Genomic DNA, 14,368 nt, shown 5'->3' on the forward strand with positions numbered 1-14,368 from the left:
GCAAGCAAGGGGACGCAGCGTGTCGTGAAAAGGGGAGGGCCTTCCGCGGACTGTTTTTATTTATTTCTTTGTTTCATGTGCATAAAACAACAACAATGGTGGATAACTGAAGAAGTGTGAAAATTAGGATGAGCGAATGACATTTCCAGTTCCAGTTACCAGACCGATATCACAAGTGAATCAACAGGGGGAGGATGAAGCGGCGCAATGCGGACTGCAGCAAACTCCGACGGCCGTTAAAACGGAACCGAATCACCGAGGGTATATATAGCAGGTACAAAAAAGGGGCTGGAGGGACGTTATTGTATAACAATGGCGCCTCTCTGCATATGTCAAGACGGGGCTGCCAGCTTCTGCTACATTCATATTTTAGCACGCTTTGGTTAGGAGCTACAAAAAGAGCTAACTGAACATGCCCGCGTATTGTTAAAATTATCGGCCTAACGTTACTTAGAAGGCATCTCGTACGTGATTTGTCTCCGACTAGGTAACGTTTCTTTTAATTCAAATTCTGGCTATATGTGAAATGAAAGCTGGCCGCCAGACTCTGGGCATTAAGTATGAATTGTAACACATTGTGCACAATGGAAACCCCTTCAGCTAAAACAAAGATAGCATGAACTTGTGAGAATAATGAAGCTTTAGGTCGAGCTGACAGCAGCAGCGTCAGGAGCGCTTCTTTTGAAGTCCGGGGTGATGCTATGGCGGGGGTCTCACCTGTGCTTTGTCTGGCACAGGTCTGAAACTGGAATACGCCGATAAAACATTACCAGCAAAGCAATCAGGTTTAACTGGGATATGCAAAGCGCACATCTTAGGCCTACTTAAGGAGATGCAATATCAAAATAGCAGGCTGTTTTCCTATAGATATAGATTGATCGATTGATTGATTGATTGATTGATGGCGAGCCAGAAAAAAAGACACCAGCTGTGCTTCAAAGAACATGTCCAGACATGTCACTGTATACATTCTCTCTCTATGTCTCTCTCTATGTCTCTCTCTCCACACCTCTTTCACTGGTTTGACTGTTTCTCAGCCATTATTATCTCAGTCAATTAATTTGATAATAGAAACACAATTAGTGGGAATATCCAGATTTGTATTCACGGTCATGGTTGCACTGTAGAAGTGACCTTAAAGGTGCACTATGTAGTTTTAATCAAAAGAGACTTATTTTTTATGCTTAAACAAACAAACTGACCTTAAAGCACAATACAATTTCATACTGTTTTACTTTGTTTATATGTGGCGGACCCTGCCACCTTTCTTGCTGCAAACAGTGTTCTGGGACCTTATTTTCCTCTGAGAACAGCGTGTCTATTCAGTTATGGAAAAAATAGTAATAATTAATATTGTAAATATTAAAATTCGGAGTTTGAATTTGTTCTCCAAAACTGCACAGTGCCCCTTTAATTTGCTTTAGAATCTAGTAAGACCTTGAGGTAATGCTTCAGTCACACCCAAGATGTCGTTGTTATAAACATTAGACTGTTGTATAAACCTGGCGCTCGTCATGATACCATCTAAATCCATTGTAAGCCCTGTTTAGCATCCTGTCTTTGTCACGTTCTTGTGTCTTCCATTTGATTTTCTCCATCTTGATTTCTCTATCTTGTCTCCTCCTGCAGCACGTTCCTGTATCTGAAGTTCCTGGTGGTGTGGGTGTTAGTTCTGCTGGCCGACTTTGTGCTGGAGTTCAGGTTTGAGTACCTGTGGCCCTTCTGGCTTTTCATTCGAAGTGTCTACGACTCCTTCAGATATCAGGGACTGGTAAGAGCCTGTTTGTATGACCCTAACCCCCCCTCCTCCTTTCCACCTGACATTAAAGGGACACAGCGTTTTGGAGAAGAAATTTAAAAATATGAATTGTAATATTTTCAATATTAATGAGGTAATAATACAAACTCTGAAATATTTAGTTTTTCAATATCTGAATAAGCAAGCTGTTCTCAGAGGAAAATAAGGTCCCCAGAACACTGTTTGCAGCTAGAAAGGTGGCAGGGTCCGCCACATATAAACAAAGTAAAACAGTATTAAAGTATCTTGTCCTTGAAGGTCAGTCTGTTTATTTAGTTTGTTAAGGCATAAGAAATCAGTCAGTGAAAAACTCTGGTTAAAATGTCGTTGCAAAACTACCTAGTGCACCTTTTTAAATTGCATGTTATTACCCAACCTGTAGCCTCTGTACTGTTCATGTGGTAGCAAAGAAACATTCAAAGAAAATGGGATAAAGGTTGCTTAGATGGTATCATACTTGTCAAACTTGATGGTTGGGAAAGATGAGGTTTTTGAGTGTGTTTTTAATGCACATGTTAATGTGTAAGTGTGACGGGGCTATGCTTGTGCATACATGCCTCTACATTAGTGCATATGTGTACATACATGTTTTCCACACAGAAACTACTGTATCTCTGCACCACTGTCAAGGCGTATTTAACTGTCTGTGTCTTTCTCCTACGCTTAGGCGTTCTCTGTCTTCTTCGTATGTGTGGCGTTTACGTCAGACATCATCTGCCTCCTCTTCATCCCCGTCCAATGGCTGTTTTTCGCTGCCAGCACCTACGTATGGGTCCAGTATGTCTGGCACACAGGTTAGTCCAAGTTTTCTGCCGACTGTTATTATCTCTGCCAGCCAAACACACACTTTCACCTCAAAGACTCGGTGCACAAGAAATTCACGGCTGCCAAGTTTCTTCAAGAGTGCTGATATTTATTTTTTTCTTCCCTTCGTCTTTTACTTCCACACAGAGAGAGGAGTCTGTCTACCCACTGTGTCGCTGTGGATCTTATTTGTGTACATCGAGGCTGCCATACGGTTCAAAGATCTGAAGAACTTTCATGTAGACCTGTGTCGACCCTTTGCTGCTCACTGGTAAACACCATATGGAGCCTTTTGTCAAACTTTTGTCAGGAAAAAAAGTGCATCCTTTAATAGTTTGTGGCTAAAAATATAAGGATACTCGTCTTTAAAAGCTGACTGTGTGTCTCTCTTTTCACCTCCTAGTATCGGCTATCCAGTGGTGACTCTGGGCTTCGGCTTTAAGAGCTACGTTAGCTACAAGATGCGACTTAGGAAACAGAAGGAAGTGCAGAAGGAGAATGAATTCTACATGCAGCTTCTACAGCAGGCTTTACCTCCAGAGCAACAGATGCTGCAGAGACAAGAGAGGGAGGCAGAAGAGGGTAAGACATTCACACACATGCATGAAAAAAATTACTAAAATAAAACACAATAGAATGAACAACCAAAAAGTAGGTAGGACAGTAGGTGTCAGGACACCCATGAGAAGGGAACAAGGGTGCAAATATTACCAGATGAACATGCAGTGGGTTACTTAACCAATTCAGTGGCTGACTTTGTCTAGGCCTATACAATCAAAGCCACTTACTGTGACCTCCTTTATACCATGTAGTTGACTTAACTCCTCGCAGATTGTTAAACAAAAAGCCTCGTAAACGTAGAAGACGTGACAGAGCAGTTGTACTGGATTGCACTAGGTTTTATACAGAAGATGTACCTGATAAAGTGTCCAAAGAGAGTATTTATTTTTGTACCTTTTAATTTCCAATATGATTTATAATTTTAAAGGGACAATTCAACCCAAAATCAAAAACACATCCTTCTCTTGAATATAATGGAATAAGATGGTACCAGTCTCGTGGTGCTCACCAAAAATGACATTTGAAAGATTCAACAGAACTCTCTCTCCAGAAATCATGACCCAAGATAATCAAGGTGAAAAAATATGCATTTTTTAATTTTGGGGCAAACTGTCCATTTAATGTTGCCTTCTAGGGCTGCACCTTAAAAGTCGATGATGTGAGTGGAGAAGGCCCACAATTGACTCACATTTTGTCAGTCGAATCATTGCACCTTTGATTTTTTTAGCTGCGTCACTGAACACAGAGCAGTGCAGGAGCAACAGGGTGGCAGGCTACTAACAGAGTCTCTAAATGACAACAAACCACAAAACTAACTACTGAAGTGGAGAGGGGTGATAGAAACACAGGGCAGCACAACTCCATTCTTCTTGCTCCAGTGATGACTGTCAGTGAAGTCAGTTACACTTCTTTTGAACCAGATGGTGGTACAACCTCCGCTACTGCTGTCCACTGCTCTGTCAGGCAGGCGAGCCACTCCATGGTGCGCTGGAATTTTGTGACTGAACTTTTGTGCCCACTTTTACTTTCACGTTTTGAAATCTGATATTCTCACGAGAGTCTCATCTAGGCTGATGTGGATTTGACTGACAAAATTCTTACAACCCTATTGGTTCCACACCTGTAGTTCTGTTGATATGTTGTCGATCAATGGGGGAAAAATCAACAACTACAGAACTAAGCGGAGAAAAATGATGTCTCACAGATTGTCAAGTAACTCATTAACTGGACGGTTTTGGTGATCTCATCCTGCATTAACAGTGCTACGTGGACCAGCACAGGAAAAAAATGTTGCCCTGTTGCCCTTTACTGAACCATATGTGTTTATTTATCTTCTTTGGTGTCACAAACAGCTCCTGAGGCAACAGACTGATTTCCTAGTAATAGCTTTTAGAACTCTGCTAAAATCACATATCTCTAATCAAAAATCCAGTGTTTGGTGTGGGTGTAACCCTTACTTTCACACCACAAACGAACCGCACCAGAAAGCGGACAGAGACCCACCTTTTCAAGCAGTCTCAGTCCTGTTATTTGGTTGGCACCAGATTCAATTTGACAGGTCTCACACCAGCCCAAATGAACCGAATTAAAAAAGCCATCATTCAGTCCGTGTTGGTTTTTTTAAGTTTGATTTGGGATTTGCTTATTTCTGTCCAGTGTCTTCTAACACTGCCTGTATTTGCTATCTTTCAGCTGCTTTAGCTAAAGGGATCTCAGAGGCAGAGCCCACAGTAATATCACAAAACGGAGCACCTCCTGGAAAGAAAAGCACCACAGTCCCGTTACCAGAACTGGAGTACCGGGAAAAAGGGAAGGACAGTACTGGAAAAGAGCGTGAGGGCAAAAAACAAAACACAATTGGAATCAATAACAACAGTATTATACACGCACTGGACTCCAAACTACAGGAGACAGAGTACATAGAGAACTACGCCGGGGCAAAGAGACTGAATAACGACCTGGCAGGAGAAAACACACATGCCGAAACCAACACACACTCTACTTCTAAAGAGGAAATGGGGGGCAAGAACTACAAAAACTCCAGCGGAGGCGGGGGCAACATTTCCAACTCGTCTCCGCGGAATCACAGCTCATCAAACGGCAGCGTGCCGCCAGGTTCCTCAGCCAGTAAGAATGAGAAGAAGCAGAAGGGGGCAGGGAAGGGGCAGAAGGACCCAGTGGAGAACTGCATCCCCAACAACCAGCTGGGCAAGCCCGACGCTCTCGTACGGTAAGACACCCACTGTTCACCCCTTTCAAATACCCACTCCTCGTTTGCCTGTGCTGATGTGGTTTCCTGTAGCTGCCTTTTGATGATGCCATGGCCCTCTCTTTTTCCTCCTCTTAAAGGCTGGAGCAGGATGTGAAGCGTCTCAAGGCAGATCTTCAGGCCAACAGGCAGTTGGAGTCAGAGCTGCGGAGTCAGCTTTCCTCTCTGAGCAGCCAGGACCGCAGCCTTCGCTCGGAGCTGGGCCAGCTCCGCCAGGACAACGAGCTGCTACAAAACAAGTGGGTGCATGTACCGTAACCCTGACAATCAACTCGAGTTGTTAAGCAATAAATATAATTTCCTCGACAGCACGTTGAGGTAGGGAGCTGGTTAGTTAAGGGACGAAAACAAAAAACAAACAAGGAGCAATGTACTGGCTTTTGGAGGGTTTTGTGGGTGTATTCAAAAACATGATCTCCACAGTGCATTGAAGAACAGCTGGAGCTTTGCTAATGTATTTTCATCCCCTCTTCATTTTTCTGTCCTGTACAAGCATGAATTGCTCCTGGCGTAATGTTCAGATAGATGTATGGCTTTCGAGCGAGCCACGTAATGACAAACCACCCACAGAGGCTGGCTGACTACCACCACGACAGCATGTGACTTCCCGTCGCATCATGTTAAAAAATACCACTGTAAGAAGCGTCCCAGAGCGGCTACGCTGAAGAGACTCGACAATGTAAAAGCGCTATGTAAAACACAAGAGGATTCTCTTTACTATCCACTATCGCCCATTTCACAGAATCACAAGTACAATGTGTCCCAGAATCAAATCTGAATTTTGCCTAGTTTTACAATACCACACAGGAAAATGTCACATAGCTTGGTATACCCGACTGAAAGAAAAAAGTGTCACGATACTGGAATTTCTAAAATACCTTGAAAAATATCAATATACGATACACTGTTCGATACCACAGGGAAAAATGGCATACTGTAACATTGATGGCAGAAAAAATTAGATTTTAAATAAAGATTAATATAAAAAGACTTGTGTACTGTGTGTTAAGCACAACAGCTTTTAAGACAAATTACTTCTGACCATAGACAGATGAGTGGGAGGAGGCGTGCTTATGTGGACAGTGCAGCCTGCCGTCGGAAACAAGAGAGTGAGAAAGCACAGCTGGTATCAGTATTGCTACTGTGGAACATTAGTATTGAAACAGCTTCAGATATTCAGTACCGATATTTATCGATATTTTTAACAGCACTAGTGGAAAACGCTGCCAGGTCTGTGGTCTGTGGCCACAGTGTGGTGTTTGTGTACAGCAGCTTGCTGGTGGACCCAGGAGGCAAGTGGAGAGAGAGTGCAGGTGACAGGGAGGTAGCGAAATGAAATATCGTCTAAGATGAAACATTATCCTGCTGAACTCCTACAATAAGAGTAATCTTCAAAAACAAAACAAAAAAGGCGCCACAAAAAACTGAAACTCTGGCAAGCACACCCCACTTCAGGCCATGATTAGTCAGTTGCGCGGAGGAAAAGAATACTTTCGCTTCTTCATGCAACTACTTCTATCACTTTTTTTTGTACAAAAAAAAAATCCAACACTATGAATGCCTTCAAGGAAAGACTGCACAGGAGTTCAGCACATGTATGAACACATTTTTAACATGATACCTTCAAACTCAACTGACTGAATCACCTGACAAATCAGGTGTCAGCAGTTGAGCTCCCCTCAATTGTGACTGACAACACTGTTATCAGCTCAGCTACCATTCACAGTGCGTCACTTCCTCCTTAAAAAAAACATTAAAGGCCACAAAAAGCCACAGAGAATCATTATGTATCAATTCTGGCTGAACACATCGCACAAACTACTGTGTGTGAAGCACAGGGGCTTTAAAGGCAGATTAAGCCTATGACGTGTATCTCTATAAGTTGCTTGTAGGTCATGTAACAACTGAACCTGTCTCCTTCTCCAGAGGTCTCTGACTAAGCCTGGATACACAAACATTGCTTTCTCTGCTAGTGTAATGATGTGTTATCAGTGAACAAACTTAAAGGTTAAACCTTTTAAATCAGTGGTGTATTTACAAACATTATCATAGGATTTCAGTTAGAGTTATAATGTCAGTAAAGGGGCAGAGAGGCTGTAAAAATTTAAATGAATACCGTAGGCGACAGTACAACTACGACTGTTCAGACCTGGTACCAACATGCGTCCAGAGTGATCTGATCACAAGTGGACAGCTGTAAGTACAGGTGTGAGAACCCCCAAGGTGCATTGAGGATACATTTGAGATCCGATCACTCCACATTCAGAGGTGGTCTGGGCCGCATGCGAGCGCATTCTTTTAGCAGTGTGTTCGCACATGTCCTCGGCCACACTAAAAGACCGCCTACTCAGCAACAACAGGCAGAATGGATTACACGCTGTCTGATTTCCATGTGGTTCACTGTAACGTATATTATGCGCTCTCTTAACCTGCCACATGTTGGCAGCAGACATTTGTGAATACGCTGTCTGTTTCAACTAACCATTGAATAAGTAACCGTGATATCCCCAGACTCCCGTACGAATAGTGTGATTTTAAGAGTTACTGAGTGAGGAGAAAGTTAAACTTTGCAAAACGGCTACGATTAGTTCTCAATCATTAATGTGCTCAACGCGCTTCTGACTTGCAAACTTTTAGCTGCTGATTGAACACTGTTTCAACTGATTTCATCATTTACACTAAATTTATGACAGAAGACAATGTTGAATTTTACAAATACAGTAAACAGTAACCAATACAATCTACTTCTTTATAGCCTGTGGAGAGAGTCCCCAGACTCCCTAAAAAAAATTGCTCAATTTTGTGAGTTGTTCAGTTAGGAACACTTTTTCAATTTGGTGAAATGCTGGCTGTGGCAAATTCTTAACTATCTGAGCCTTCTTGTTAATTCGGCAAACTTTATACACAAAGATATTTCTTTATTTGTGTAAAGAGAAACATCTCTTCTGTTTCTTCAAGTGATTATCGTCTTTATTTGCATGTAGAGCAGGAAAGTAAGGTTCAATCACAAGAGGTCACTGAAGATGTATGTTAATGTCAGGTGTGAACTGACGGTCTCGAGGTGTCCTCTTGTGATCGGATCACTCAGGACGGATGTTAATATCAGGTCTGAATCCCTCAGAGACTGTACATTTAATCTCTGAGCCTGTGCTAAGTACGTTCATCTCATGATCCAGCCAGGTTGACTATGATCTTCTCCACTCTTTAGGCTCCACAGTGCCGTCCAGGCCAAGCAGAAAGATAAGCAGACCATCTCCCAGCTGGAGAAGAGGCTAAAGGCTGAGCAGGAGGCCCGTGCCCTCGCTGAGAAACAGCTGGCTGAGGAGAGGAAGAGGAAGAAGATGGAAGAGGCCACTGCTGCCAGAGCGGTAGCACTAGCTGCTGCAACAAGGTATCATGATCTCATTATCTAACCCAGCTTTGTGTTGTCTAAATGAACTTTGAACAGATTGAATCTGTAAATATCAATACAGGAGGTGTAGTGCCTTTCTGGCTCTTCACAAAGTTGTTCTTTTTCTCTCCTGTCAAACAGAGTGGAGTCCACTGACTCTCTGCGTGGTCGCATCAGAGAGCTGGAGACAGAGTGTAAGAAGCTCAGCATGGACATGAAACTTAAGGAGGAGCAGATAAGGGATCTGGAGGGCAAGTGTCAGGTGAGAAGGAATAACTCATTATCTGATAAGAAAACAATTTTGGTGAAAGATAAACAGACTGTAGAATAGATAATCTAAATGCTGTGGCGTAGTAAATGTGCTCTCATCTGCAGTGGAAAAACTGCTGCAGTACTTGACTTCGAAACAAATGCGATCACTTCAATCAAATTATATGCCTCTTAAGTTTGAGTAATTGATGTAATTAAATGAATAGACCCCCTGTGCCTTTGGAGAGCATCAGACATTTAGCACAGTAACAGCTTTGTTTAGAAAATAAGAGCATTTAGTAGCTTATCATTTTTGATGAGTGTTTATCTCTTCTCTCATTCATTTTCCTTTTCCTATCCTGCCATGTACAGGAGCTGCGGAAGTATAAAGAGAATGAGAAGGACACAGAGGTGTTGATGTCAGCGCTGTCGGCTATGCAGGAGAAGACCCAGCACCTGGAGAACAGCCTGAGCGCTGAGACCAGGATTAAACTGGACCTCTTCTCTGCACTGGGGGATGCTAAGAGACAGCTGGAGATAGCACAAGGTAGCTGTTGGCTGGAGGGCTGTGATGTTACTTTTGGTAATTGGTAACAAATTATGCAAAGTGTTTGACGGGAGCGACATATAATCTAAGAGAGAGACGTTGAAGATGGAACTTTTTTAGTTATACAGGCAGAGACCAGAAGGTGAAATCGTCCATCCTTACATGATGATGAGAAGGCAATAAAAACAGTTTTCAGTTGTTAAGCTTGGAGCCAACATCATCATCAAGTTAGCAGATAATGGAATATTAAAAAGCCACAGTGAACAAGGAAGCAGCGACTGAAACCACACCAAACCGTACTGTAACTATTTCTAACCTTGCACTCTAACCAGGTGTGACCAAGCGCATAATTATTTCTGCTTTTGGAAATTGACTCAATAAGCCTGAGCCATTACCACCACACCACAAAGCCACAAACACTGCAGCACTGATTGTGTTTCCATTCCATAGCTTGCTCGTGGCATCCTACAGTGGTTTCTTCCTGTGTGTCTTTCTGGCTGCTCTCAGTGCCACAGACCCACAGGATTAAATGATTACTATTCAGCACTTAAACCCAGCATATCTGAATGTTTACAGCAGAGATCTCATGTCTGCTAGTTTGATTTATTTAAGGCATAAAACATCAAATGATTTCTCCAAATGAGTGTTTTAAAAGTTATGTTTTTTTTGTATTTTATATAAATTTAAAACAGACCAGCACCTGTGTCCAACAGGTACATTCAAGCCAGGTATTCAAACACTGCATATTAATATTACAGTGAACAGTGAAATGTAGACTGTATGTACATATGTATGTTACAGTTTATACTGAACCATATTAGGAGTGCGGTCGCGCCTCATTTTTCTGTCCAAAACCGAGAGAGTAGCCCGACCTGAACGTGACAGGCCTTCTGTTTTTTTATGTCTGAAGTTGTTACCGTGGTTACAGCTTGCCTGTTTACCCTGATCACAGACAAGTACAGTGTAAGTAACAAATAGCCTCTGTGTTGCGTTCAAAGCCTTGTCGCGTAAATGACAAACCCCATCACTTAACAGGACATATAGCTCCAACATAGACAATAGATCCAACACTTATTAACACTTGACCCGTATTGGCCCGGCCCATGGGTCCCAACAGGTTTGGGTCTGATGTCCATGCTCTAATTTGAAATGGGAAATTCAGGTCTTTCTATTTTGCTGTGTTAATAATAAAAGATAAAAGTGTGGTATGTTTAGTGTTTCACTTGTCACAACAATGTTGATATCACAACAGCTCCTGAGAAAAATGTTTTAAAATCCAGAGCTGTAGTACATGAACCACACTACAGTTCCCACTATACTGCGGAGGTAACCTAACTGTAATAGGCCTTTTTTCCCAGCAGACATTCTGACTTGTCATAGCAGGGAAAGCACCAGTGACATGAATCTCCTTAATGATGGCTCAGCTCCATTCAGTGGGCAGTTGTTACTAATATGATTAGCTATTGCCTGCTGTGACCTGTCAAATAAGCGCTATAATGGGAGAGCAGTGTAGCAGTCTATTAATAGCTAACACAATTAGTATTAGCCAGCATGTTAGCTAATAGTAGGCCCGTCTTACAGTGAATTATGTGGCGGAGAAGGTTGTCAAAAGTACCATAAGAGGTATCGAGTTTTGTTTTCTCAAACTAGTATTGTATCAAGGTTTAAAATTCTGGTAATGTGGCAGCCTTACTGAGAAGTATCAGATTCTGAGCTTGTAACATTAAAGTGTATTTGCACATTGTGTAGGCCATTTATCAAATCATATCAGACTGCTTTTTAAAAATATTAGCTATATTTTTTGTGCTGACTTTCTCTACCAAATGCAGAAAAAAATGTTGTTTGTTGTTAACTGTTCATAGTCTGCCTCCATTACTTAAATGCTGTATATTTACAATAGTAAATTAACCTTTAATATGAAATATCGGCCGAAATATTGATATTAGAATTATTTACTGCCTTATATCTGCATCTGCATTGAGTTGGTCAAGCTCTAAGAATGACATAAACCAAGATAAAGGATGTTATGCATATAGCTAGGCCTGCAGCTAATGATTATTTTCAGTGTTAATTAATCTGTAGATTATTTTCTTGATTCATTGATTGGTCCATAAAATGTCTAAAAATGGTGAAAAATATCGATCAACGTTTCCCAAAGCCCAAGGTGAATCGTCAAATGTCTTGTTTGGTCCACAACATAAAGATAATTAGTTAACTGTCATAGAAAAGGAAAGAAACCATAAAAATACCTTTTTAAAGACCTTATAAAGACTTTTCTTTCCTGCTGGCGATTGATTTTAAAGTTTACAACTAATGGATTAATCATTGCAGCTCTAATGCCAGTGTATAGGAAGGGCTCTCTTTACCCTCCTACACTGGAAAGTTATAAATCTGTCAAGGATTCAATTTGCAAAGACACTTCAGTACAAATGTCCCCCTATTCTGCCCTCCATGCTGTTACATGAATGTCTCTGTTTCCTTTGTCTCCTCCAGGCCAGATCCACCAGAGGGAGCAGGAGATTGCAGAGCTGAAGCAGAAGATAGCAGAGGTGATGGCAGTGATGCCCAGCCTGTCCTACTCCTCAGACGGCAGCAACCTCAGCCCTGTCACCCCGCACTACTCCTCCAAGTTCATGGACAATAGTCCCTCGTCCCTGGACCCCAACGCCTCAGTCTACCAGCCCCTCAAAAAGTGACTGTGACACCCACACTTTTGTCAGACAGAACTTTGTCTCTTTTCTTTATCTTGGTGAAGCTCTCGGTTTCGGTTTTGGGTTATTTCTGGTTTTGATTTGTTTACCAGCCCCTGACAGGTTTTGCACTCTAACGTACCACATAATGACACACACACAGTGCACACAACCCCTCCTAACATCTGTGTATTTGGCTCCTTTTTTCGGTTCTATTATGAGAACTATTATTTTGTGGGGGTTGTGTACAATATGAGTTTCTTATTTTTTGTTGTTGAGTTTTGGGATTTAGCCATTAGACAGAGTGATCTGTTTGAAGGGGGAGAAAGGAACACACAGTTTGTCAGCCAAATGTCTACAGAAGAGCCATCGTGCATCGCTTCGTGTCAGTCTTCTTTTGGTGTCAGTATGAACCCCCTTACAGCCATATTTTCTTCTCTAGTGAACTGACACCCAGACTTTTCTTTTCAAATACAATTGGCTTTTTTCGTGATGGTTAATATCAAGGCAAGAAGACGTGTTTTCAGTTCAGATCGGAGTCTGAATCTCACCTGTAAAGTAAAGCCCTGTGAGAGATACGTGAATGTAAAACTGTTCATGTTTTGCTATCACCATTAACTTAAATCAGTGATTGTTTGTTTTGTAATGTTTCAGTTCGGTTATGACAATGTGATATTGAACAGTTTGCTGTTTTCTTCGGATATTCCAATACGATTTGTTCTCTTAGTGCTGGAACAGTAAAGTCTCCAGGATTATCAGTAAGTGAATGAAGCAGATGTATTGCTGTCCTCAAAAAAAAAAAAAGAATGCTACTGCTAGATTCGACCTGGCACTGCCAAAATGTCGCATTAACGTCCACCTGTTTGCTGCAGACGCCTCCCCTCTCCCTCTGGACCAAATTAGAACCCGTTAGGCCATATCGTTCACTGGATTTAATGATGTCGAGGTAACCGGTCGTTACCATTATTTGCAGATTTTACAGTGCCTTGCAGTTTGTCTTTTTAAGATGCAAAAACCACATACTCTGCAATCCTGGGATCTAAAAGCATCAAGCCTCAAAGCCGCGTTTCTCTCTCCAACGCTGATTTGCCTGATTTTCCTTCAAGATTTCTCACATTCTTACAATTTCAGTATTCAAAGGCCGAAAAGTGTCACCACAGACACGTTCAATGTTTATTTTTCCAACAAATTGTTCACAATTTTACAGACTTAAAAGGGAATACATTACACTGGACATGGTGCATGTCATTTCATGGTGACACAGTCTTGGTATGCCAAACACCAACCAAACTGATTGTCTATTATCGTGCCCTACAGTTGGCATTTAGTTGTTTACAACAATGTACATTAACATACTGAGGAATGTTTTCTTTGTTTATTTCATTTCAGTTCTTAAGTGCCAAGTGTTGATGTTCGGTTTCCATCCATACTTTGGTCGATGTAGCTAGCAGACAACGAGTGCTGTTGTTTTTTTTTCCGTCATTAGAACATATTCAGACGGTGTTGTGTTTACAAGGTTCTGAGCTGATCATGACAAGGCAGCAGGTGGTCAGTTGGACTGATTGTGTTATTCACACATTTATTTATTTGTTACAGACTTTTGTTGAGTGGCACCTCCTTGATATTTCCCATCATATTCAGTTGATTTCCTATATTTTCTACCAGGAAGGATTCTGTGAATGTGTTGTGTTGGGAAAAGGTTACCCCCGAACCATTTGACCATGTCGTGCTGTCATGTTGCCTACCTGGGGAAAAAAAAAAAGTATTTTTCGTGGATCGCTCTGGTGTTGTGAATTCAATTCTCAAGTTGCTTTTATAAGTTTGTGTAGAAGGAAGAAGGTTTAAAAAAAAAAGTGCTTTGTTTTATCTTTTCATTGTTCCACTATGTTTATTTTCTTTAACCAAAGTGATGGTGGCTGTGTCACACTGTTCACTTTGGCCATCACTATTAAAGAAAGTCTTGCTGGTGGCAATGCAAGCTGTTAAGTCTGTGTATGTGTCATGATCTGTGTGTCTACTTTCCCTTTTATGCTCGCTAGAAGCCAAACTTTTAACCCAA

At 41.6% G+C, this 14,368-nt stretch overlaps 1 protein-coding gene across 1 annotated transcript; it reads left to right on the plus strand.

The window, feature by feature from the left end:
• Window positions 1-96: 96 nt before the first annotated feature.
• Window positions 97-12,400, plus strand: maco1a (macoilin 1a). The gene is made up of 11 exons (XM_073463484.1): window positions 97-274; window positions 1,630-1,771; window positions 2,466-2,592; window positions 2,750-2,873; window positions 3,006-3,184; window positions 4,856-5,393; window positions 5,513-5,671; window positions 8,641-8,823; window positions 8,965-9,085; window positions 9,445-9,619; window positions 12,113-12,400. Exons 1-11 carry the CDS (start codon window positions 195-197, stop codon window positions 12,313-12,315), a joined length of 2,031 nt encoding a protein of 676 aa, XP_073319585.1. The 5' UTR covers window positions 97-194; the 3' UTR covers window positions 12,316-12,400.
• Window positions 12,401-14,368: the final 1,968 nt, after the last annotated feature.

The sequence above is a fragment of the Pagrus major genome, chromosome 3, assembly GCF_040436345.1.
Source record: "Pagrus major chromosome 3, Pma_NU_1.0".
NCBI lineage: Eukaryota > Metazoa > Chordata > Actinopteri > Spariformes > Sparidae > Pagrus > Pagrus major.